Raw genomic sequence first — 24245 nt, 5'->3', positions numbered from 1 at the left:
GCTAAATGGAGCCCACGGAACAGCAGTTGGCCGCCCCTAGTCCAAGTACTGAAGCAGACCACAACTCGATCCATCTGCGAGAAGTGGAAAGGGTGCATTAATCAACTTTGGGTCGATTCTTTTTTAGGCATCCAGGAAAGCTGAAAATTCAAAAAGACACCATCAACTTCCAGAAATCTATAAGAACCGGCTGTGGAACATTTCGAAGGCGGCGTCCACATAAGTCAGCTTATGCAACAGAACCTCCACTCTGTCCAGAGTTTTGGAAACTAGCAACCAGGGAGTGTCCTTTCAACTTCCCTGGGATGGTGGAACTAACAGGCTTCAGATGCACCCCATTTGCTAGTTTGCAGAACGCCTGGGACTTAAGTCCAAACCACTTGCAACAGACGATCCCATCATAAAATCAAGTCAGGGTGCTCAGCGTCCAGGGTAAAATGACCAGGAAGCGCTCCATTTTGGTTTGCCAGAGATCCCGCTTCATGGCCACTGAAAGAGAAGAGCCGGATGGTATCCTGAAGCCTTAAAGTGGCAGGACTGGTTGCTGAGGACCTGAACAGACTTCGTTCCTGAATCTCAAGCCTCGGTTTGCTGGTGACTTTGCCCAGGGCAAGACTCCTGACATCCTGGATGGACAAAACAGGCCGCAGCCTTGCCTTTATAGGCCCAGGCTCGGCTTCACCAGATCCTCAGGTTTAACAGATTAAAGAGGTGTCAAGAATGTAGTGGAGAAGGGCCAGAGACATGGTTTCATCATTCCCTGAGAACAAAGCCCCTCTTTTTTCCTGAGAGCGTGAAAAGTAAAAGAAAATTCGTGCTGAAATAAAGCTGAACGGGCCCAGGGCACGAAAAGAGTCCAGAATTATGCCCAAAGGCCACAAAAATAACATGCACCCAGATCTTAGCTCTACAGAATGGAGTGAAACCAGGGCTTCTTCATAAAAGATTTTTTTTTTCCTGGGTAAATAAAGCTTTACTATTTATCTGAAATGGGTTTCTTGATGGGGAAGAGGGTAGGGAGTACAGAGAAAAATGCAGCATTGAAAGAAGATCTGATATGCAGCCACACATTAACTCATGGCCTCCGACAACTGAATTGCTTTTCAAGTTCTACTTTTCTAGAGAGAGACAAGTGATGGCTAGAGCAGATACGGAGAAGTTTCATATTTTTTAATGCAAAAATTCGGGTCTGTGTTGGCTTGTGGCCTGGGACCACTGAAGGGCCATGATAACCACGGCCCTCCACGTACGGGTGCTCACAGCAGTCCCCTGTGCCACCCTGCAAGGTAGAGCTTTGGGCATGCCCAGCCTGCTGGCTAGGGAGGAAGTGAGCTTCAGCACTTCTGCACCCTCTGCCAGTAAGCCTGAAAACAGAGAAGAGCTTTTCAAAGCAGGTTTGGGCGCTGATCTACCCCTAAATCTCGTCTTACTGATCACTTATTCCTCCACAAGGATATTTACTTGTTACCACAAGACAATAACCTCACTTGGAGGTAGAAACAAGAGCTGCGCAAATGACTCAGAACAGTTAAAAGCGTGGGTTTGGGTGGGGTGACCGTGGGGTCATTGGACGACACCAAGTGACGTCTCTCTTGGTCCTCTTTACTGGGCCCTGTCTACTCGCTATGGGTCAGACGCTGGCCCCGGAATGCAGGCTGAGTGGACAGCAAGTCTGAGAATGGACTTTCTTGTGGTTTGGTAGCTCTTGACCTTGAAACGCAAGAGCACATTCCTTCGGAAACATCTGCGCTGCAGAATTTTAAAAAGATGGCTGAGCATCTCCGGGTCTGGACTCTGCTGGACGGTGGCTCCTTGTTACTTACACGAGCTAGCGATGCAGAGGACACATCACTGGGGATCAAAGGACACCTAAGGGGCCCAGCGAGAGAATCTGAGGTTCTTAGAAGGTGAGGAAATAGCAAGAGGGGCAAAGTAAAGTCGCCTCTAGGAAGGTACCTCCGAGATGCTCCCTCTCCTGGAAGAGAGGGTCGCAGACCTGCTGTGGGCTCCGTCAGTTCATCTTCCAGCAGCGGTTCTCGCAAACGTTGAGGGATCTTCTCTAGGCAAGCAGTTTTCTGGACTTTGGAATTTTCTAGTAAGACTCTTAAATATCCTTTGCTGAATTCACAAGACGTAGCCTAGCAAGGTCGCAAGGACAGAGGCTGAGTCAGCCTCTGGGTTCTTCTTCAAAGCCCAGCCCGGCACTGACCACCTGCGTGGCTGTCTTAGTCTGTTCCAGCTGCTGAAACAGACGAGCCGCTGGACGGTTCAGAAACAACAAGGATTTATGTCTCACGGTTCTGGAGGGCAAGAAGTTCCAAGATCGAGATACCACTTGATGTGGGGCCCTTCCTCATAGACAGACTCCTTCCCCTGTAAGCTCACACAGCAGAAGAGAACTAGGGACTTCTGGGGGGGTCTCGCATATGAGAATACCAGTCCCTTTCAGGAAGCTCTGCTCTCATGCCCTAAGCCCCTCCCAGGGGCCACACCTCCTAATACCATCCCCTTGGGGGTTAGGTCTCAGCATGTGAATTTTGTGCAGACCCACATATTTCAGATCACAGTGATGGCCCAGAACTGATGATAATGATGGTGGAGCTGGGGGGAGCCTCTGGTTCACTACTGAGCACTCACCATGCTTACCAGGTCCTGGCCGAAGTGCTTTCCTTCCGAGGAGGCTCCTTTATTCCAGTCTTACGAGCCCTCAGAATTGGGGCCATGAAAGAGTGAGGAGGTGAGGCCAGAATGAAAGAAAGCCTGGAACTCTCCACCCCACAGGCCCCCCAAATCCATGCTGGACCCTCAGACCAGCCTTCCCATTCCTGAAAACCAGTCCCTGGCACACCAGTCCCTTCAGCGGGTGACAGATTTGCAGGTTCTGCTTGTACAGGAGATGCCCAACTCCCCATCCACGGGGGGCAGGGGGGGCCTGGGAGCTGATCTGCTAGAAGGAGGAGGAAAACAGGAATATGTATTTGCCTCTGCCTCTGAGTACATGAACTCTAGAGCATGCATTTCCAAGCGGGTGAAGACCGGATCTTACGGAGTGAAGAAACCTTATATATTACAAGTGTGTGGCCCTGCGAAGGGCCACGGTACATAACCAGACGGTGTGTCTGCGGGACTGACAGTCACGCCGGTGCTGACAGGAAAGAGCGGCCAGAGCAGCCTGGCCGGAGAGGGTGGTGGCGAAGCGAGTTTGAGAAAGGCTGTTCCAGAAGGCAGGAGAGGGGGCAGGGCAGACATGGGAGCAAGACTGCGCCGCATAGATCTTTTTATATGGTTTTCTTAAAGCACGTGAACACATTGCCTAAATAAAACACAAACATCTTCAAATGAACTTTAAAAAAGAACGCTGACTAAAGACCTCAGCGGGGCAGGACTCTGTTGACGCCCACTAAGGGTGGCCTGTGTGAATTAAACTTGGCTTTGGTTTCTGGTGAACAGCAGCACCCTGATCCATGGCACCGGCACCTCTCGAGGCATCCCTGTGGCGTCATCAGAAGGCACCATCCCCGTGTCACACCCAGCCCTCCCGGGGCCAATGCAGTGGCCGGGCCCCGGGGCCGCTCTTGGTAACACCAGGCTGACCATGGGCTGTGCACGCCTCTCCCCTCTCCCTCCAGGGGCTGCTTTGTCACAGGCTTGCCATGGGCACCGGGTAGTCCCTGGAAAGATTCCTGACCTGCTGAACAAAGCTGTGCCAGTCCCCTCTGCTCCTTCCTCCCTTTCTGCACGTCCCTCTGTCCACTCCTCCCTGGCCGGTTTCTCACGCGCTGTTGTGTCCAGCTTCCAACTCCCTTGGCTCCTCTGCCAGTGGCACGACTAGCAAAACTAGGGCCACTGGGCCACACTCTGCCAGGGGAGGAGAGCAGGGGCCATGCTCACCCACCTTTCCAGCAGTCCCTGGACAGATGGCATCATCTCCTCACACAGGCACACATCCCGAGGTCCCCAGAAGGTAGCCTGGGAAGGGCCCCCTGAGCCCAGGCCATGCAGGGGGACAGGGCCTAAGGGTCCTCATCTCCAAAGACCAAAAGAGCCAACTGTTTATTCTCCTATGCAAATACACTTTTATAAAAATGTAAGCCGTGTTGACTCCTGAACGAAAACGGCAGCTAACATTTATGGAGAGTTACTTTGTGCCAAACATCGTTCTAGCACGAATCCATTCATTTCCTTCTAACGGCAGCCCCAGGAGGGAGGAGGGACGAGCGTCTGCACGGGATAGAGAGGGAGATGGGGGCACAGCCAGGCAGTAACCTGCCCCCCAAGGTCACAAGTCAAACCTGGTGTCTCATGTCATCGGGAGTCACGCCGGGTAAACACTGACAGCTGGCACAAGGCAAGGCGAGGACAAAAGCAAGACCAAACGCAGAACACAGACGGCACGAGGGCAGACCACCAGCCTGCCCGGTTTCTGCAGGGGACTGACCCTCCGGTTCCGCGCTGCCTGCCAGCCCGAACTCTCCTCCATGGAGAATTCCGTGGGCTGCAGACAACCCTTCCCACTGTGCCCGAGTGGCTCTCCCAAAGGGAGAAAGGGAGCTATCCACCACCACCTAACCTCCCTGGGTCAGCCCGCAGTGCTCACTTTCCCTGCCAGGTCTTTCCCTGGGCGGGGAGGGAGCCTGGGACCAAGAACGTGGGACTGTGTCGGCCCCCGAGGTGAACAGAACAGCTACACCGTGTCTTTGCTCTCGGAAAGCCAGTCACACATCAGAGGTTCCTCCGAGGCTTTTCCTACTTGCTTCTTGCATCAAGGATTCTTGTCAAACAAAAAAAGGCCACAGCGGCCAAGATACAGGTAAGCCTGGAGAAGGCGCCAGGAGAAACTTGAGGAGAAGCAGAGCTACTGTGATCGTCACGATTATTATTAATGGAGCCCAGAGGAAGCGCTGGACGTCCTTCAGGAGTCTTATGTCCTTGGCCAGCAGCTCCCAAGTTCAGATCTTCATGAATCTTTGGCACTTTGAGTATCTGAGCGAGAGGTGGACTTTTCACGGGTAAGAAAACAGAGGCCGGGGTCTGTAGCCTGGGACCCCCACCACCAGGCACGTTCAGCCGTGAGGGCAGATCCCAAGGTCAGGAGATATGGAATGAACCACACCCTCAAGGGCCGCCTGTGCCCTGCTGCGGGCAGATAAACGGGTACACCCACTTAGGAAGGGTGTCTGGCAAGGGTCTCCTCCTGACCTTGTGGGTGGGTACCCGAAGAAGAGATCATAGGAATTTGATTCATAAAACTGGAAACGAGCCAAAGATCCATTGACAGAAACATGGGTACAGAGCCTACAGGCGATTACCTGGATGGAATGATCCATGGCAACGAGGGAGCGAACCCCAGCTATGCCCAACGGCATCTCCAGGTGGCCCGGGCCTGCGGCTGATGTGAGCAGCCAACACACGTGAGCGCCACTGTATGACTTCCTTCTCTAGGGAAAGGCGAAACGAATCTCTGGGGTCAGAGGGCAGGAGCGTGGCCACACTGGGGGGTGGGACAGAGGAGGGGGGACCCATAGGGACTTCTGGGGTGCTAGGCAGGGTCCAGGTGGTAATCCCGTGGGTGGCCCAGCTGGTGACATTCGGAGTATGCGACTCATTTCTGAACGTGCATAGGTCTTGACATTTAAATATGCAGTGAGAGATTCAGATTCATTCGATGTATTTCAATAAATTATTTCTTAAGTAGTTCACACAAAGGCCAGAGAAGCAGATCCAAAACCAGACTGGTCTGAGCTCTTGGCACCTGGAGGGACACTCACCAACATGCACACATGCACACGCCATCCGCTGTCCTCCCCAGCCGCTGGCGGAGGCTCAAGCATCACCGAGACCGCATCCGTTCTCCCCGACATCTCCAGGATGGGATCGAGGAACTCCTTTGCGTCCCAAGTCTCCCATTGTCCCTGAGTCCTCTCATCTGTGGCTGAATCCCGAGGTGGATGGCAGAGGGCCACCACCCAGAGCCTGCGGTGAGATGGCCTGGTGACCTGAGAGCCCCTGGTTCTGCAGAGACTGTGCCCATGGTGGCACCCAGCCAGAGCCCGTCCACGCCTCCCCCTGCCTGGGCCTGCGCGGCACACACTCTCCCTACCTGCCAGATCCAAGTGCTTGGAGCTGATGGGGCTCAGTCACCCCCGCATCACCCCCAACCCCGTTGTTCCAGGCCGGCAAAGCAAGCGCTACTTTGGAACTAATCCCCCGTCTTGACAATCTCAGCCACATTTTAAATAATCGCACTAATGAGAGGACACGTAAGGCAACCTTTTGTAAAATGCGCCACCCTCCATAACCTGCTGTGAGACTGTCACTGTTTGTATCTGGCTTCGTCCAAAACAAAGCAAGGCCCCTGTTGGTCCACTCCTGCCTCCCTGTGGCCCATTTTCCAAACACAGCCAGAGTCACCTTTTCAAAAGGTAAATCAAATCCTATGGCACTGCGAAAAACCCGGCCAATGCTGGCCCATTCCTCTGCCCTCTTAGCGGCCAGAACCTGCTGTCCTCACCCCGACCTGCTGTCCCCAACCCCACAGGCTGTCCCCACCCCACCTGCTGTCCCCATCCCCATCTGTTGTCCCCATCCCCATCTGCTGTCCCCGCCCTCACCTGCTGTCCCCACCTCCCCACATCAGCCTTTCTGTGCACTGGGTCTCAGGGGCCAACACCACCCCCATCTGGCCACACTCTCACTCCTATCCTTGTGCAATTTCCCTCAGGGCCTTTCACCACCATCGTAAATGCGCTTATTACCTTACATACTAATGTCTGTCTTCTTTACCAAAAATTTACCCCACGACAAGGACTTCATCTGACTTGTTCGCCTGTGTACCCAAGTCCCAGAACAGTGCCGGGCACAGAGTGTAACCGGTCACTACCTAGGAGTGGGAGAGAGGTGCAGGGGGAGGGCAGGAGGGTCAGGATGGAGGAGACAGAAGGAAGGAGGGAAGCCTACCAGCAGGAAAGAGGCTGGAGGCTGGAAGGGAAGGAGGGAAGGATTCATTCACTGCTGGTGTTTTCCAGGTAAAATCAGGGACTTCAGAAAAGGAAGTTCTAGGGACAAGAAGACAGAGAAAAGACAAGGGAATGCATGGGCAAAGCCTACCTTTCCGAAGAACTATGTTAAGAGCCTGCTGTGGGAGGAGGAAAGGGAGAGGGACAAGTGGGGACGCACGTGGCTCTGGAAACCCACTTCCATTGCCAGTTCAAAATGAGACTTTTTGAAAATGTCTCAAGTCCTTGGAGGAGGGAAAGCAGAAGCTGCCTTTCGGAGTTCCAAGAAAAAGTGGGGCCCAGTCAGACAGTCTACGTGCAGGAATGCAACATGACGGCGTCAGGGGGAACGCCCGTGCGGGACACTCCGGACCATGCATGAAGGGTCAGGGGGACACCCAAATGTGGGGGCTCCCAGGGATCACAGCCGAGTGGCACTTTCAACTTGCAAGATGATTTGTTTGTGTTTGGACCCGAGTCTGCGGGTGACCCCTTCCTTTTCCAGCTCAAGGAACCTTCCCTTGACCCTTGAAACACTCAAGCACGCTCTCTCGAAGGGCATATGAGAAATCCCCGCACACTGAAAGCACACGCTGATTCCTGGTTGGGCTGCCAGGTGTGGCCTTCGTGGGCAAGGCCCCCCGGTGTAATCCAAGAAAGGCACAGAAAATGGGCTTCTCAACCTGGGATGTCTCCCAACCAGGATAGAGAAATGACCCAGGGATTTCCGGTTTGTCTGCCAGAAATCAATGCAAAATCAACTGAGAAGTTGGAATCCCACATCCACGAAGCCAACGGTGGAATCTGAGAATGTTCCACTGGAGGGGTCTGAAATCCCAGCAATTGGGAAACCAAGGGCACACCCCCGTCCTGGGAGCTGCAGTGGTGATACTGTCTGGGGCCCACAGGGGGCACATCTGGCCATACTGGCCCATCCTGCGTTGCTCAGAGTCTTGGGGGACACTCCTGGTCAAGCACTGGACATACCTAGCAGCCACCTTGCTGCCTTTTGGAAGCCACACAGGTAGAAATTATTTTCTTGCCCTGTCCTGCTCTGGCCCCACATGAAACCAAAGAACTCAAAAGCATGAACACAGGTGTATGGGATGGGGGCAGTGCTGGGCTTCTGAACTCCAAAATTCCCTCAAGGTTATTTCCCCAGAATGTTGGGGAACAGGGGTTCCAGGCCTGCCCTGTGGAACCACCCCAGGATTCCATTCACAGAATATAAAATGCAGTGTGAACAGCACCCCTGGAGTTGTACTTCTCTTGCGTGTGGCTGAGTAATTCTGGGAAGCACTACATCCTTTGTTTTAGAGATTGATAATGTCCACAGGTGCAGTAAAGGCACTGAGAAGTCCTGCAGTAAACAATTTAAAAAAAAAAAAAAAAACTTGGTTTTACAGAAATTTTTTCACCTTTTTAAGACACAGAACCTTCACTTCAGAGCACATCTCCTAAAAATCCCATGGAATTGGGCTTGTACAGAAAGTACTTAAGAAAAGGCTCCAACAGGAGAAGCAATTTCACCACACGCAGTTCTCCGAAACATCCTTAGGGGCTGACTCATGTTACTGATCTGCCAAGAGCTCACTTTCACCATGACTTTGAACCTGCCTGTGTCCAGAAAGGCATTTAGGAGGCCCTAAAGGTTGCCATCATCTGCTGCTTTGTCCGCAACTCAGACTTCTATGAAAACAGGAAGCACCTCTGTGAGTCTGGGGCCATGATGGACCCTCGAAGGAGAGTCATGACCACCTAGATACTGACGGATCCCTAAGAGCCCAGGCACGGACTAAGTCGCCATCTCCAAAGGAGACCCTTACCATTTGTCTTTAAGGTGGAAAGACAGACAGGTGGAAGGCGCCAGCACCTGAGCAGCTCTGGGAGACCAAACCAACCACCAGACACAGAGTCGGTGGGGGGGATGTTACCTGGGCCTGCTCAGGCATCAGTTACTTAGAAAACACCTCATCCCTGATACACCCCCCAAGCGCGTGCACGGAGAACGGTCTGGTTACAGCCACATCTCACTTATCCGCTCGTATTAGGCATTCTGCATGAAACGGATTTTCTGCAAGACAGCCCCCTTTCAAATAAGCAACCAAAATTTTATCTCCACCCTCTGGAGTGTAAGTTGTTCAAGGATAGATTGCACGTGGGTCTCCCTTTCACAACTGAGCACAGTGACCCTCCCCCAACCTGTGTCTGGAACATTCAGGATGAGACAGATCAATTATTAACATGGCCACACCCAGCGCTCGGCCTGGCAAGGGCAGTTTGACTCTCTAAGTGGCCCAAGCCATCTTTGCTTGATGCGCTTGGAGGAAGTCTGTGATCACTAGTTTTACTAGCGAGAGGATGTAGAAACTACCAGAAGTCCCCGAACCCACAGATCACCCAGATTGTCAAAACTTTGCAAAAAAAGGAAAAGTCAGTAGTCTTTGAGCGAGTACCAGAGGATGCCTGCCGCCAAAGTGATACTTGGTGTCTGGTTTTTACGAGAACCATCGTGGCCATTCTGAAGTTTTTGGCCTTATTTCCTATCACTTGGCTGGGTTCCCGAGTGTAAATTTTCTGCAATAATTGACATTTCGGGGTAGATCAGATGCTGCCGCCTGTAAAAGGTGAAGCCCAAGCTGCCGGTGGTGTAGGTTTTCATTGTACTAAGAAACTCACACCACCTGTTTTCCTGACTCTGGTGCTCCCGGGGGAGGGGGTGGGGGCGGGGGGGGGTTACTCTGCTGGCCCCACCCTCTCGGCACCTGGCAGATCCCAGGGGAGTCCTCCAGCAGAGCTGGCCCCTCCTCCCTGAGATCCCAGACCAGGGTCACTGCCCAGTGACAGACACAGCCACTCTGCCAAGACTGACCCTCCAGCGGGTCCCCCACTCCCCCCTGACGCGCTGCCCTCTGCCCACAAACTCAGGCACCTACAGACTCACACAAAGCCTCCCTGAGTCTTTTCCTTTGGCCCATCCACCCCAGCAGCCAGGCTCACCACAACGGAAGCCCGCTGTTCCCCACCTCTCAATGCGTCTCTGTTCCACGGGCTCCCAGCTCAGATATGCCCGGAGCCTGCCTGCGAGCCCCCCATTCATGCTCCGCTTTGCAGCAAGCCTGCTCCTTCCCTTTCTATGCTCCCCTCCCCCAAATGCACAAAAGAGAGCTATCAAGAAGCAGGACTTTTTTCCTCTATGGGAATAAAAGGTTCGCCTTCCTTCCTCTCAGTTGGTCTATTCTTGGTCTCCACTTGGCAATGCAAAGACAGTGGTGGTGGTTAAACCACCCCAGTTCATGACCCGGGGGACACTCCTTCGGCCAGAACTGCCCTCATTTGCTCTTTCTATAGCCCTGGTTGTAGCGAAACCCTAAACCTCTTACGAGCTGCCCCAAAAGTCCTGCGGGACAAAGGATGCGTGCCCAGGGTCGGGTGAGGCATTAAAGGTTCTCTTCTTCAACCCCCTTAAATTAAAGAGGGGGACACAGAGGTCCAAAGTCGGGAAGGACGATACCCAGGCTCCCAGTGAACCCGCTGGGGGAAGGGGGGATGCTTTGGGGTCCCCATCCTTACGGGCAACGAGAAAGAAACAAACGTCTTACCGTCATCCAAGTAGGTCTGGTCCAAGTTCTGCTCCTGCTTAATTGTCACTCCTGTGGGTAACACTTCCTTGTGGTCACCGGCCGGGGGCCCGTTTTTGGTGGCTCTTTGGCTGGTGGCGCTCTGCTGCTGAATGACCGTGGGGTAGGAGCCCGGGCTCAGCCTCTGGCCTTGACTGGCGGGGGGCGGGCCAGGCCTGGCGGGGCCGGGCGCGAAGTTCTCGCAGTACAGGATGTGCTGGAACTCCTGGTGGTTGCCGCAGCGCAGCGGCTGGTTGGTGGGTGAGTAGTGGATCACCGGCGAGGCCTGCTGGTTGGCCGGGGAAGGGTGGAGCAGCGGGGAGCTCTGGCCCTGGGAGCCGGCGTGCACCAGCACGGAGCGGTGGGCGTCCGCCAGGGACAGGGGGGCGGCCATGAGGGCCGGCTGCTGGTAGCCCAGCAGGCTGGGGCTCAGGCTCTTGCTCCGCTGGTAGAGGACGGCCGCCGGGTTCTGCTGCTGGTAGCGGGCGTCAGGGGACGGGAGCCCCGAGCGGAATTGCTGGCAGGGTGCCATGGTGGCCACAAGGCAGGAGGGGGATTCGGCCACCACTGGGTGCTGTGGGTAGTAAGGCTGGTTGCCCAGGCCCCCGTGCGCGGGGCTGCAGATCAAGGTGGGGTCGTACTCATCGGTGGGCTCCGTCTTGATGGCTGGGACTGGGAGAGAGAGAGAAGCACACGGGGTACACCCTTCTTAGTGAGCTGTGGGGGTGCACACGGGATCAGTGGGCTGCGGCAGGGAGCGTGGTCTTGGGGGTCCCAGTAGATGGGAGCAGACTCTTGGGCTCCGTCACATCTTAGCCTTGGACCAGAGCCTCCCTGTGTAATTGTCTTAGGGAGAAACTGGACCCCAGACGATGATCGGGAACTGCAGGTCTTTCCAGGAGCAGAAAGGCTGCTGGTAGGTCTCAGCCCTGTCTTGGCTCTGGGACATTCTCAGGCTTTTCCCAGGGGCAGAGCTTGGACAGGAAGGCTTGACTGAAAATTATATCCTCCTCGTCCTTCTGCCCTAGCGGTTCACACCCACCTTCCAGGCTTGCTGTCCTTGGTAATGTTTATCACCACCTGAAATATTCTGTATCTTTCTTGTGCTAACTTATTATCTGAACAGCCCGCCCCCGCTAGACTGTCGGCTCCTGAAAGGGAGGATTTTTCCAGTCTGTTTTGTTCAATGCTGTGTCCCTAAGCACCTAAAACAGCACTAATCATTCAACTGACACTCAGATGTTTTCGGGAAAAAGAAAATGACCAAATGGTGGTGGATCAATCCCCTTAGTCCTGTAGTATTGTGGGGGAAAGGAGACCTGCTGGCCAGGGCCTCAGTTTCCCCATCGGTTACGTGGCAGTAACAAGCACACTGCCTGTCTCCATGGGGTTGCTGGGAAGATGAAATGAGATGTGTGAAAGGTACTTAGCACAGAGACTGGCATACAGTAAGCGCTCAATGCTTGCTGTTGTTACTATAATCATCTTGCCACAATCAGCACTGGTGCCGTTGCTGCTTCTCTCCCCACCTAGGACAGTCTCCAGAGCTTGTCCTCCTCCAGCATCCTTTCTTAAGACATTGCCAGTGCCAGGAGCTGAGGACCCTATCTCCTCACTGGACCAAATGTAGTGGGGACAGGACGCTAATCAAGTCTGGGGATGCGCCAGGCATCAGGAAGTCAAGGCAGCAAGGAGGTTTGGCCATTGGAGCCAAAGGCAGCTTGGACACCAACCAGGAATCATTTCTCGAGATGCCCTTCAAAGACCATCATCTCAGTCCCTGGTTGACCTGGGGGACTGAATTCTCACTCAGGCCATGCTCAGAAGGGCAGGGGCCAACGCCAGGCCCAGGGAGGTCTCCTAACCACAAGCACGAGGTGAAAGTGCTGTGGAACACAATGGAAAACCTCTACGTTTAAAAGGATCATTGGTCTGCAGTCTAGAACCTTCCCAGAGTTTGTCTCCCATAGTCTTGGGCCCCTGCAGGCTCCTGACACTCACGGCATGTCACGTCAGTCCTGGGATGGTGGACGGCCAGAGCGACCAGACAAACCCCTGGACGTCCTCCACCCAAGCCAAACCCCGCCAAGCCTGGGCTCCCAGGACAGTCCCCTTGGTCTCCTGCTTCTGGCAGCCCAGAGGCAGCACGTGATGCTGTCACAGGATGGCAATTATATGCTGAGTGATTGCCTCACGTTATAGGTTTCCGGTCCTGGAAGGGTGGCTAGTAGTCCTGTGTCAGCCTTGGGAAGCTGTAGTGCTTTGTGGAAATGAGAACTCCCCAGGCCTGGCTGTCTACCCAGGAATCCACGGGGCTACAGGGCGACGACCCACTGTGGGGTCCACTAAGGACCCTGCAGGTTTTGGGGAATGTTCAATCCCTCGATCAGGAGCAAATCTAAGGCACAGACAGGCGTCATCAGCCTTGCAACACTCTGTTGTCGATCAAGTCCAAGCGTGCCTCCCTCCTCGTCAAATCCCCCAAAGAAAAATGTAGACACTAGTCAGTATCATTCATACCTGCTTACCATGCACTGTGCTAAGAACTTCACATGCATTTGATTTCTGTACGTCTTATAAGGAAGGTGCCATTTGACAGATGAGGAAATGGAGGCTCAGAGAGGTTAAGTCACCTGCCCAAGGTCATCCAGCTGGAAGCAGACCTCATGTGTCCTTACCGCATGCCTGGGCTGCCTCTCAACACCAAAGGGGCCTCCAGAGAAGACTCCTTACCTGGGTGGTAGGTAAAGTGCTGAGGCTGACTTCGTTTCCTTTTCCCATTGATGACGTAGAAGTTCACCTTCACCGATGCACGGATGTGCTTGTTTCGATACTCGGGGATCTCAACAAAAAGCATGTTCTGGAAGGAAGGAGCTATCATCAACTTAACTGCAACAGTGCCCACATTCCTACGCAAGGCCCCAAGCACATCAGGCCAGCTCCTCTCAAAGGAGTCAAGACATGTTCTGTACATTTACAGGCGAGATTCTATCTAGGGGGAACTTGACCTCCCAGCTGCAGGTGAAGAAAGGATTGCCACTTACTCTACCAAAGTCTGTTACGATGCCCTGGTTACAAATCAGAGGGCCTGGTGCTCAAGATATGTTCAACTGATGTGTCCATTTAATACCTACTGAGTGCCTGTTAGCTCCAAAGCACTGGGACTTGGATGAAGGAGGGAAAAAAGAAGGAAAGAGAGCATAAGGGAGGTGGGAGGGGAACATGACGGGGCGCTCAGTCATCTCGTCCAGGTGCTTACGGGCTGGCTCTTGTCTTTATCCACCGTAGCTTCCATCTCCCAAATTTGCTGCCCATCTGGAAAGATTAAAAAAGGACACACTTTGAAGGAACGATGAGAAACCAAAGATGGAAGACCCAAACTCACCAACTTACATTTATCTTGGTTTATGCATTCTATCATTTCAGCAAGATGTATACATGTTTTTTATATGTGTCTATTTGAACATACATGTATTTTTATTTATATATGTGTATATTTCTTTTTCCAAAGGGAACGTATGTCGACAATAGAAAATTGAGCACCAGTAGGTTAACTAGGAAATGGAAAAGAACAGAAATTGCCCCTCCTCCCACTGCTCTTACATCTGGACGTCTCTTACATCTTCCTTTAAAAAAAAAAAAAGCCAAACTGTTATACATGATACTTCACTCTATGCTTTGTTCAACCAAAGTACTATTTCCAAAGTGTCCTGCCCCTGCCAGGACGGTCACAGCGGCCTGTTACAGATCACTGGCTGCCCCCGACATGGCTTCTTGATTGTCTGAGAATACAGGCGGTTTGCATATTCTGCCCGAAGAGCCTGAAACAATGTCCTGACTTGTGAATCCTTGGAGAGGGTGGAAACATAGGAGCCCGCCCCCCACCTTTCAGTCAATAGTCTAGATTTCACATGACTCACTGCAAGAATTGATGAGAGGTTCTGCTCAGGAGTGAACTCTCCTTCCTTGGAGAAGAGCACTAGTTCCTCAGTTTGGGGCCAACAAGTTGGGCCAAACAAAACTCTGCATTTGCAAATAACAGATTTCTTCTTCTGACCACCTACATTGGCCATTGGGCCATTTTCGGCTGAAACAAATCATTTCCACAAGTGTTTCCAGGGTGTTTTGTGGAACGCTGGCTCTGAGGAATATTAAACGGGTTTATGAGGATGGGAAACAAATTCTAAAACTATTAAGCATCTAGAAAATGCTGAGTAATGTCAAATGGGTTTCTTTACTGCAGGACTTCTCAGAGCCTTTAATCTGCTCACACACAGTATCTCTCTCCAAAGCTAGCTGGGGTAAGTATCATGTTCCAGCATCTGGCCAGAGAACCCTTCTCCCCTGTTTTAAGCATAACTATTAACATCTTCAGTGCTAGGTTAGATATGAATCTAGATGGTCTTGGCTCTTAAGGTTCACCCAAAGAAATCTGGTTTCCAAGCATTATATGAAATTCTTAGTATAGAACATATTTCCCCAAATAATAATTAATAAAGTCCTATGATTGCTACCAAAGCTGATGCAGTATAGACGATCTAAACAACACACAGGCAATGAGCTAGTTGGAGTCCAGAGTAACGAGAGTGTCTGCAAGTCACGGCCTTAGAATTCTATTAGATTCCTGAAATGACTAAGGGAAACCGGGGTTTCTGTCGAAAAGGAAGAGGGAAAATGTGATCAAAGTACCAACTCTCATCATGATGACAGGGACCACGTTCGAGTCACCACCATCTCCCCAACACCCAACACCCTGCAGGTGTCTAGAAATATCTCCTGTCTAAGCGCGCATTCCAGAATGTCAGCAGCTCCAAGAGCCAATGTCAGCCACTGCTCCAAAGAAGGCAATAAGGGACAGATGGACGGACATCAAGGAATTTGAAATTAGGTCATCAAGACATGGTACATTCCATGTGAAAGGCCTTGGACAGAACTAATCAGAGAAAATTCTCATCCCTTTACCAAAGATAGGTCAAAAGTCATCCACCAGGAACATACGCCTGTCTTTCAGGTGGTGGTTATGAGCGAGGCGTGGGTCCATGTCAAAAAGGGCATTTTTACTCACTAACTGCAACTTGAGCTCGAAGTCCGAAGATCACATAAGAAATTAGCCAACGGACAGTGAACAATAATGCGTCCGTAGCTGGTGGGCCACGCCTCCCCGGCCTCTCGTTGGCTGAACTGAGTTCTGTCTCCAGTAATATCTTGGTTCCTTCAGTTCAGCTCATTCCCCCAGAGGACTCTGACCCACTCTGGAATGAAAGGACCTCTCCCAGCAGTCTCATAATTGGGAGGGAAGGGAGAAGCAGCTGGAGAAGTGATCAGGACGCATTAGGCTGGGTCCATAGTCTCCATCCCTAGTTCTCTGCTCTACTCGTGCCAGCGAGAGAGACACAAAGCACCAAATGGCAGCTGATGAAAGCCACGTCCGTAGGAAGAGGGCTCTCACGGGGTCTCCTCTCCTGGTCCAGGGACCCAAGAGACATGAGAGGGAGCCCTTCTCCTTCGCTATCCCCTTTTTTTCCACCTCCGGTGTGTGTCCATGAGTAAAACGCCACCCTCCAGGAGCCCCAGAATCCCAGTGCATAGGGGCTTGGGACTACCCTTAGGAATTAGCCAGCCCAGCACCATCGGATGGAGAAACTGAGGCCCAGCAAAGTCACGGGGATTTGTCCAAAGGCGGGAAGTGGACAGTCATGAAATCACAGCCCTTAAGCAACAACTGGCACAGGCCAATAACAAAAGAGATGCTTTTGAGGAGAAAAGCTCAAGGTCATTAAGCAGAGACAGCATGACCAGCTTCCTGCGAGCCTGAGGGAAAGTCCTAGCAGGTAAGATGTCCTCCAGGTCACACCCGCCACAAAGGTTCATAAGCCTCTTCCAAACCCGTCCTTGGTCCCCCTGTGCCTCCAGATACCATCTGAGCAAGTGCAGCCACCTTGAAGGCCCTGCACGACCTGTTCCAGCCTCCGCAAGCCCCATGTGCACGCCCCCACCCCCGGGAGGAGTAACAGCTATTGTTTCCAACACTGTCTGCGTTCAGGGCATGGCTCACAACGCCTTGCGGGTATGGACGGGTCGAATCGCACAAAAGCCTCTGCCACAGGTGTGATCATCACACCCGTTTGATAGGCGAGGACACGCAGGCCCCGGCTGGGGGAGGCAGAGCTGTAGGTGGGGAAGCCAGATCGGAGCCCAGCCAAGCCTGGGACCGTGCTCCTTCTCCCATGGACATTAAGTGGTTTCAGATCCCCTTGTAGCTCCTCTGCCGAGCGAATGAAGGACACATGGCAGGCATTCCCGGTGGCTCATCCCTCAAGACTGAGCCGCCGTCTCTCCCGGGGAAGCCAAGGCACAGCGCTCACAGCACCCATGGCACCCCACGCAACCCCGACTGCCACGGGTCTCCCCACAAAAGCCTACATCTGCCTCCCCTGCTATGGCCATGTTTTCCTTACTCCGCAACCTAGTGCTCAGCCACTGGTCCGCACGTTCGGAATTAAGATTATTGCAATAAACGATCGCCATCATCTAAGCACTTGCTGGGCCAGAATGCTTCTCCAGAGAAGGCGAGGCCCGTCAGCAGACGATGGGACCTATGCAAGGTGGTCTGCTCAGACATACCAGGGACCAGCCGCCAAAGGGAAGCGAATTCTGACCCACGCTATAAGGCAGATTGACCTTGAACACACATGCTGAGTGAAACAGGCCCGACACAGGACACTATTCCGTAATCCAATTTTAGGTATCCCCAATTTTAGGTAGCATGTGAAAGGCATACTCAAGGGAACTGGTCTCCATGAGAAGTGTGTGGTTTGCAAAATACCTCAAGACCATTTCCCTGGGCTTGTCTTCCCTTCCCCCACCCTGCCTTCCGCAGCACACAAGTCCAAGGTACACAGAATTGGCAAATTCAGACACAGAGAGAAGAACACAGGTTACCAGAGGCCGTGGGAGAGGACGGTGGGCGGGTGGGGGTTACTATTTAATGAGGACACAGCCTCTGTTTTGAAAAATAAAAATATCCTAAAAAGTGATAGTGGTAACAATGATGGTACCACACTGAGAGATTTAATGCCACTGAAGGTTTCGCTTACAAATGGTTACAGGGATCAATATTGTAATCTGTATATTTCACCACAATGGTTTTTTTTTTTTTTTTAAAGCTATTGGCCTCCCCCTAGAGACCAGGCCTGTTTTGTGGCCTGTAGGGTGAGGTGGCCTTTTTGGAGATTTTTTTTCATTAGCTGCCGCCATTTCAAAATGAGATTTCACCTAAAAATGCAGACTCGGCTCTTAGAGAAAAAAAAAAATTCACGTGATCTGACCATTCCGGACACCCACACAAGACCCTGGCCTCTTCAGACGGCACTGTGCTCCCCATTCAACCACAGCACCGCCTCCCCAGCCCCCACATCTCTCCTTTACTTCCCATGCCCCACCCCCCAGGGGCCTCTGAGAGAGGCAGGTGCCGCCTTGCACAACATGGGCGTGGGCGGGGGGGGGTCAGGTTTCTGCAGATCCCCCTCCACTGGGATGCATCTGAGGTCTTGCACAAGGATGCTTGACATTTTGGCCAGAAAACACCACCATCCAATATTGTCTTGGTCAGCATCCTTCTCTGCTACTGTATCCCACCCGCCCACAGCAAGGACCCCCGGCTATCAGGATGCGAAAACAACTAGCTTTCCTTCCTCCCAGACCCTAGGCCCTTTGCTCTGAGGACCTGACTTTTCTTTTCTTCAGAATCAGGACCTAGTGCCCAGGACGGCCCCCAGGGTGTCCACAGGGTTTTCCCCAGATTCAGGTGCAGAAGGATGTCCCCGTAACAGCCACTCACCTAAAAACTCTCCCTCCCTCCTGTCCCCTTCCTCTGGGCTCCAGGCAGAGCAAACAGGACCCGCCAGGCAGGACTTCCCCAGAGGCCCATGCAGCCAGACGGCCCGTGGCCTCACCCCTGGCCTGGGGGGCCTCCACGCAGCGTGGTCCCTAGGGCTCTGGACAGCAGGTCAGGGAAGAAAAAGCCCGTGGGGTCGAGGGGGCAATGCCTGTTCACTCCAGGGCTCTCTGTGGGGCCTTCAGCTACGTGGCTCCTGTAACCAAGCCATCTCCAGCACGTTCTGTGACCAGAACAGACTTGCCCTCTGCGGCACCACAGCGCTGTTTTGTTCCTGTGAACCCCAAACCCCAGAGCAGACAGACCCAGCTTGGAAACCCTGCATTTTTAGTGAAATCTCATTTTGAATGGCCACACTGCATTACAAAACCTCTAAGCCCCCTACAGGCCATACTACAGGCCATTCACGGTGTAAGCTCAGAAAAGGCACTTTCCCTCTCTCGGCCTCTTATCCAAACTACGGGGACAATCATAGGACCTGTACCCCACAGATTTGTTCCCAACAGACACACAGCATAGGAGAAATGTGTGGCAGATGGTGGTGAGCAGAATTATTATGGCTCATGGCAACACGTTCTTTCCAATACGGTCTTATCATTTTTTGCATATATTCCACAATGTGTCATAATTTTAAAAACCACAAGCATATTTTAATCAGAAAATAATACACATTTCTCTGATTATAATTATAAATTATAAATACCCTGGCCTGCAGGCACGAGTGGAGGGAATTCACAAAGGGACAGTGTCTGTTAGAGGAGGCAGGTGGACACGGTGTCCAACTCCTTTCCTTTCGGATGGGCCTTTTCACCACGACCTCAACTTTAAAGAAGAGAGACAGCTCAAAGAAATGAAAAATCAAAACCTAAATCATGGGGTGCCTAGGTGGCTCAGTCAGTTAAGCATCTGACTTTTGGTTTCAGCTCAGGTCTTGATCTCAAGGGTTTTTGAGATGGACCCCTGCATCAGGCTCTGCGCACGGCAGGGAGTCTGCTTAGGATTCTCTCTCTCTCTCCCTCTGCCTCTCCCCAGTGCATGCACATCTTCTCCTCTCTCTCTCTCTCTCTCTCTCAAATAAATATATAAATCTTAAAAACAAACAAACAAACAAAAAAAACCCTAAATCATGAGCCAAACCCAGAGGCCCAGTTTCTTCCTTTTGTCTTTAAGCCTCAGAAGCCCAGATGGCAGCTTTAAGAGTCTAGCCTTGTTGTTTCCAACAAATAAGTCCCCAAGAGGAACTGAAAACTGACACTGCCATCCCCAATTTTAGGTAGCATGTGGAAGGCATACTCAAGGGAACTGGTCTCCATGGGAAGTGTGTGGTTTGCAAAATACCTCAAGACTATTTCCCTAGGCTCGTCTTCCCTTCCCCCACCCTGCCTTCTGTAGCACACAAGTCCTGGGGTTTCACCGAGGGAACACACTAATCCCATCCTCTGAATTGAGCTTCCAGGAGGCAGAGGAACTCACCATAATTGCTGGCAGAGTTCTCTGCCTGAACAACCTCCCTCTACGTTCAAGCTCAATCATTGCTATTTACTTGCTGTATGGCCTTTGAGTAGTAGCTTAACCTCTCTGTGCCTTAGTTTCCTCATAAGCAAAACGGTCGAGTTCATTCACTGATTTCAAAGAGTTGGCAAAAATTCAAGTAGATTATATGTAAGATGCTTAGCAAAATGCTCAGCCCATAGTGAGTACTGCTATGATTATTTGAGAATTTGGTGTCGCATAGGTCTGACTCTGGGGAGAATGAACTGGCCGGTCATCTTGACCCAAGTGTTCTGGTGGGTGTCCCCGTTCTTTGTTTCATTGCATTGCAGCACCTCTCTCACTGTGAACGGATAAAACGGCCACAGGAAGTATTCACTGACAGGGGGCTACGGTAATGACATGCCCGTCAGCTTAGGTATGGAAAATCAGGTAGATCAGGTCTAAGAACGCTGGGCAGCACTTATAATGAGAATGACCTTATTCTTTGTGCTGGAAACATATTCCCTTCCTATTAAAAAGCAGGAACTGGTAAGTACGACAGCCCAGTGTGTGTGGCGCAGACTCAGGGAACACGCGCCGTTGCGGCCAGACTGGACAAACCAGCCCAGGAACCCACATCTTCTACAACACTGTTCTAGAACCTGGGTGGAAGTACACTGCATGCATTTTTTTTTTAAGATTTATTTTATTTATTTTAAAGCGAGAGAGCGCAGGGTGTTGGGGCAGAGGGAGAGGGAGAGAGAGTCTCAGGCAGACTCCGGGCTGAGCACGGAGCCCGACGCGGGACTCGATCTCAGGGCCCTGAGATCACAACCTGAGCAGAAACAAGTCGCACACTTAAACTGAATGCACCACCCAGAGGCTCCATATTGCGAGCATTTTTTAGTGTTATTTATTTATTTATTTGTTTGTTTTTAAGAGAAAGCTTTTTTCCTGGGGAAAAAGTATATTGCAACTGCTTGTTGATCTTCCCGTCTCCCAGGGGCTCTCTGGGGCTGCCGTCTTGGATGGAAGCCAGGTGTGGACCAGAAACACCGACCAAGCTCCCACTGCACAGTGGGCCCTGTGCAGGTTGCTAGACCATGGTACAAGCCCCACATGCCTTCCCTGCTCTAGCCAGGCCCACCAGAGCTCCCAAGTGAGGACCCAAGGTTCTTCACCTCTCCTGGGACGGGAACTCTGCCTCCTTCCTCAGTTTCCCTCCAGCCACACGAGCCGTCTCCATCTCCCCAACAACCACACTTGCTCTTCGGCAGACCTCACTCAGACCAGGGCCTTCCCGGTCTCCCTTGATCTGCCCCCCATCCCCTTCCATCCTCTGATCTCATTTTCTCAGCCCCTTGGCTTTCTGTCTCCTTCCCCTGCTAGAGCAGCGCGATGCGCCTGTCTCGTTCTCTGCTTCATCCCAGCAGAACTGTTGTCTGGCATGTAACGAGTGCTCCGTAAACACCAGTGGACTAAAGGAACGAGGGGACCTCAGGATATCCCAGGGCTTGGCCCATAGCCAGACACTGGCCTCGCCAGCATAAAGACCTTGCAAGGAGAGACTGCCGAACCCTTTGTGAAGAATCTTTTCTGGGACCTGAGTGACAGGGAACGCACCTGGAATGACGCTGCGGACATTGACTCACGTGCAACCCGAGCCACGGAGCTGAGTTGTCTACAACCCACCTCCCGGCCGAGCCTCCAGGTCTGGGACTCAGGGAAAACCTGCCCAGAGCAGAAGAGGCCCCAAGATGACCAAGTCTGCTTCTGCTGCTCTGCGCTGAGATGAGATGAAGGACTTCAGTCCCTTGAGCAGATGTTTGGGCAAATTTCCTCTGTCCTAAATTAACAGGGACTAGCAGCCAGCATGGGAAGGGCCCTTCCAAGTCTTACTCAGAGGGGAAGAGAAAAGAGCCAGGTTCTTTGGGCAAAGGGGCTGGGTCTCGAAAAGACTTAGCAAGACTTTGCAAGAACAAAAAAACACAGGATGGAGGGTGGGCATGGTTCAAAGAACATTCTAGGCTTGGTGGCGGCCTGGCCACTGCGCCGAAGGAACGCACCCCAGGAACCAGCAAGTCTGCGGACTCACGGCCCCTACCCGACCGTTGCCTTATGTCCGCTTTTGGACGCTCCTGAACCCAACGCGTCAGGAAGTGGGAGGGTGGGCACTGGCTCCGGGCTGGGGTCTTAGCAGTCAGTCTGGATGGGCTCCTGCCAGCACTCGAAGGAGGAATAAGGGAGCTTTCAGAAGGAGGAGAGCAAACCCAACCTCACGCAGGCCGTGAGCACGGGCTCCAAGCAAACGGGGAGGAAATCAAAGTGTCAGTTTGCGTTAGGAAATCATGTGTGATGCTTCCCAGTCCTGGCCCTGCTTTTAAATTTAGCTAAATGAAGATGGCTGCAGTCCTTCCAGTCCGCCCTTACAACTGCTGACTAGCAGAAAAATGTGTACTCCCTGGGTGTAGGGGTTTAATGAGCCGAGCAGATGGGGGTGGGGGCTGGGGGGTGGGCAGGAGGGTCCCAGAGCTGCGGATTTCACCCACTGCCATGGTACAACTGCCCACATGTCCTCGCCTTGATTCCCAACACCCCACTTCTCTCCTGATGCCCCAGCACCCCCCCTCCCTGCCATCCCCAGCCCGGACGACTGCAGTGGAGGCTCACAGCACCTTCCACTAGTCCCCCCAACCCTTGAGTCCATCCTTCATCCAGATTGCCACCACAATCTTACAAATTAGATACAAATTAGATCATGTCACTCCCCTGTAGGACAAGAGCTCCTAGTTACTTTTGTAACAAAATCCAAACTCTTCTCTGTGCCTACAAACCCGGGCATGGCCTGAGCCCCATGCACCCCTGCTCCACCCCAGAGACCTCTCGAGGCTTGGTTGGTGCCATCTTCCCCATGCTCTCGCACTGCCCCCGTGGCCTGGGCCTGCTTTCATTTCCTCAAACACCCCAGGCTCGTCCCCATACTGGGACTGAGGCACTGGGCAGTTACTTCTGCCTGAGACCCTCTTCTGACAATCTGTGCAGCTCCCTCTTTTCTGCCTATAGGCTTCTGTGCAAAGCCATCTCCTCAGGGAAGCCCTCCCTGATCCCACTCTCCAGGGTTGCCAGATTTATTAAATAAAAATATAGGACATCCAGTTAAATATGATTTTCAGAAATCAGGGACTTCTTTTTTACTACAAGTATGTCCCAAATCCTGTGCCATTGCATGGGACATACTCATACCACAGACCCGTGTTGTCTGAGATCTGAATTTCACTGAGCCTCCTATATTATACCCCCTCACCTCCAAGCCCTTTGTCTAGCTCCTCTGACCTGGCTTCACTGTCTTCAGAGCATGTTCCCCATCTCGGAGTGGCCCGCTCACCAACAGGCCTGAGACCGGCCACCCGCTGAGCACAGGGACTTCCTCTATAATGGGTTCCCAGTGCCTGGCGCCGTACCTGCACATAGTAGGTGTTCAGTAAATACCCGGGGAGCGTTATGGAAGCTGGTGAGGCTAAAAGAGCATCACTGGGTTGTTTTCCACAAAGGCTGGACTTCTGCCCATCTTTCTGCCCCCCCCTCGCCCCGAGGGGCAACACTTCTCAGTCACCTTCAGATGGCCCCAACCACTGCGTCCCAGCCCATGGCTCTGGGAACCAGGAAGTGGGGGTTTGGGACCCAGCCCTCCACCCACAAGCTCTACCACCTCAAGGAAGTCTGTCAACCTCACCATGTGAGTCAGCTTCCCTACCTGTAAGATGGGGGCAGGGAGCGGCCATCAGTCAAGCTCCCTCCAGCTCCTGGGGGAGGCCATGGCAGCGGGTGTGGGATGGCTTGAGGGAGAAGAGAAACTCCCCTGTGCCCAGAGGACTCTTCTCTCGGACATGAAACCAACACAGCCCCACCCCCCTGGCTCCGTGTTGGGTAAACTGAGCTCCCGGGGGCACATGGAAGGTCAGCTGACATCTTCTGAGCACCTACTACGTGCCGGACACTTTTAGATCCCTGATCTCCTTTCATTGCTGAAACACCAGGAAGCCCACTTTAGAGATGGGGAAACTGAGTCCCGAAGCACATAATATGGGACCTATCCAGACTTTGAGCCAAGTCTGCTAGATGATCCAAACTCCAGCCTGCTTATACCTTAAATATGTACAATGTTTATCTTTTAAAAAGAGCACATCACCAAAAATGTAGAAAAAATACAAAAGGGTGTTTATTAATAAAAGAGATTATGATTTTCTTGCAGGCATGTGT

General features: G+C 52.4%; 1 protein-coding gene across 1 annotated transcript in view; it reads right to left on the bottom strand.

Annotated features, from left to right (window-relative positions):
* LOC111141582 (nuclear factor of activated T-cells 2) overlaps positions 1-24245 on the bottom strand; it is a 137354-nt gene that overhangs the window by 28316 nt on the left and 84793 nt on the right. Inside the window, 3 exon segments of the mRNA XM_022494247.1 lie at positions 10598-11287; positions 13349-13475; positions 13875-13930. Of these exon segments, the coding sequence (XP_022349955.1) occupies positions 10598-11287; positions 13349-13475; positions 13875-13930 (873 nt within the window).

This window comes from Enhydra lutris, unplaced genomic scaffold, assembly GCF_002288905.1.
Source record: "Enhydra lutris kenyoni isolate GAN:26980312 unplaced genomic scaffold, ASM228890v2 scaffoldscaffold6, whole genome shotgun sequence".
Lineage (NCBI taxonomy): Eukaryota > Metazoa > Chordata > Mammalia > Carnivora > Mustelidae > Enhydra > Enhydra lutris.
Note: the sequence above shows the minus strand (reverse complement) of the source record. Positions and strands in the feature narration are given on the sequence as shown.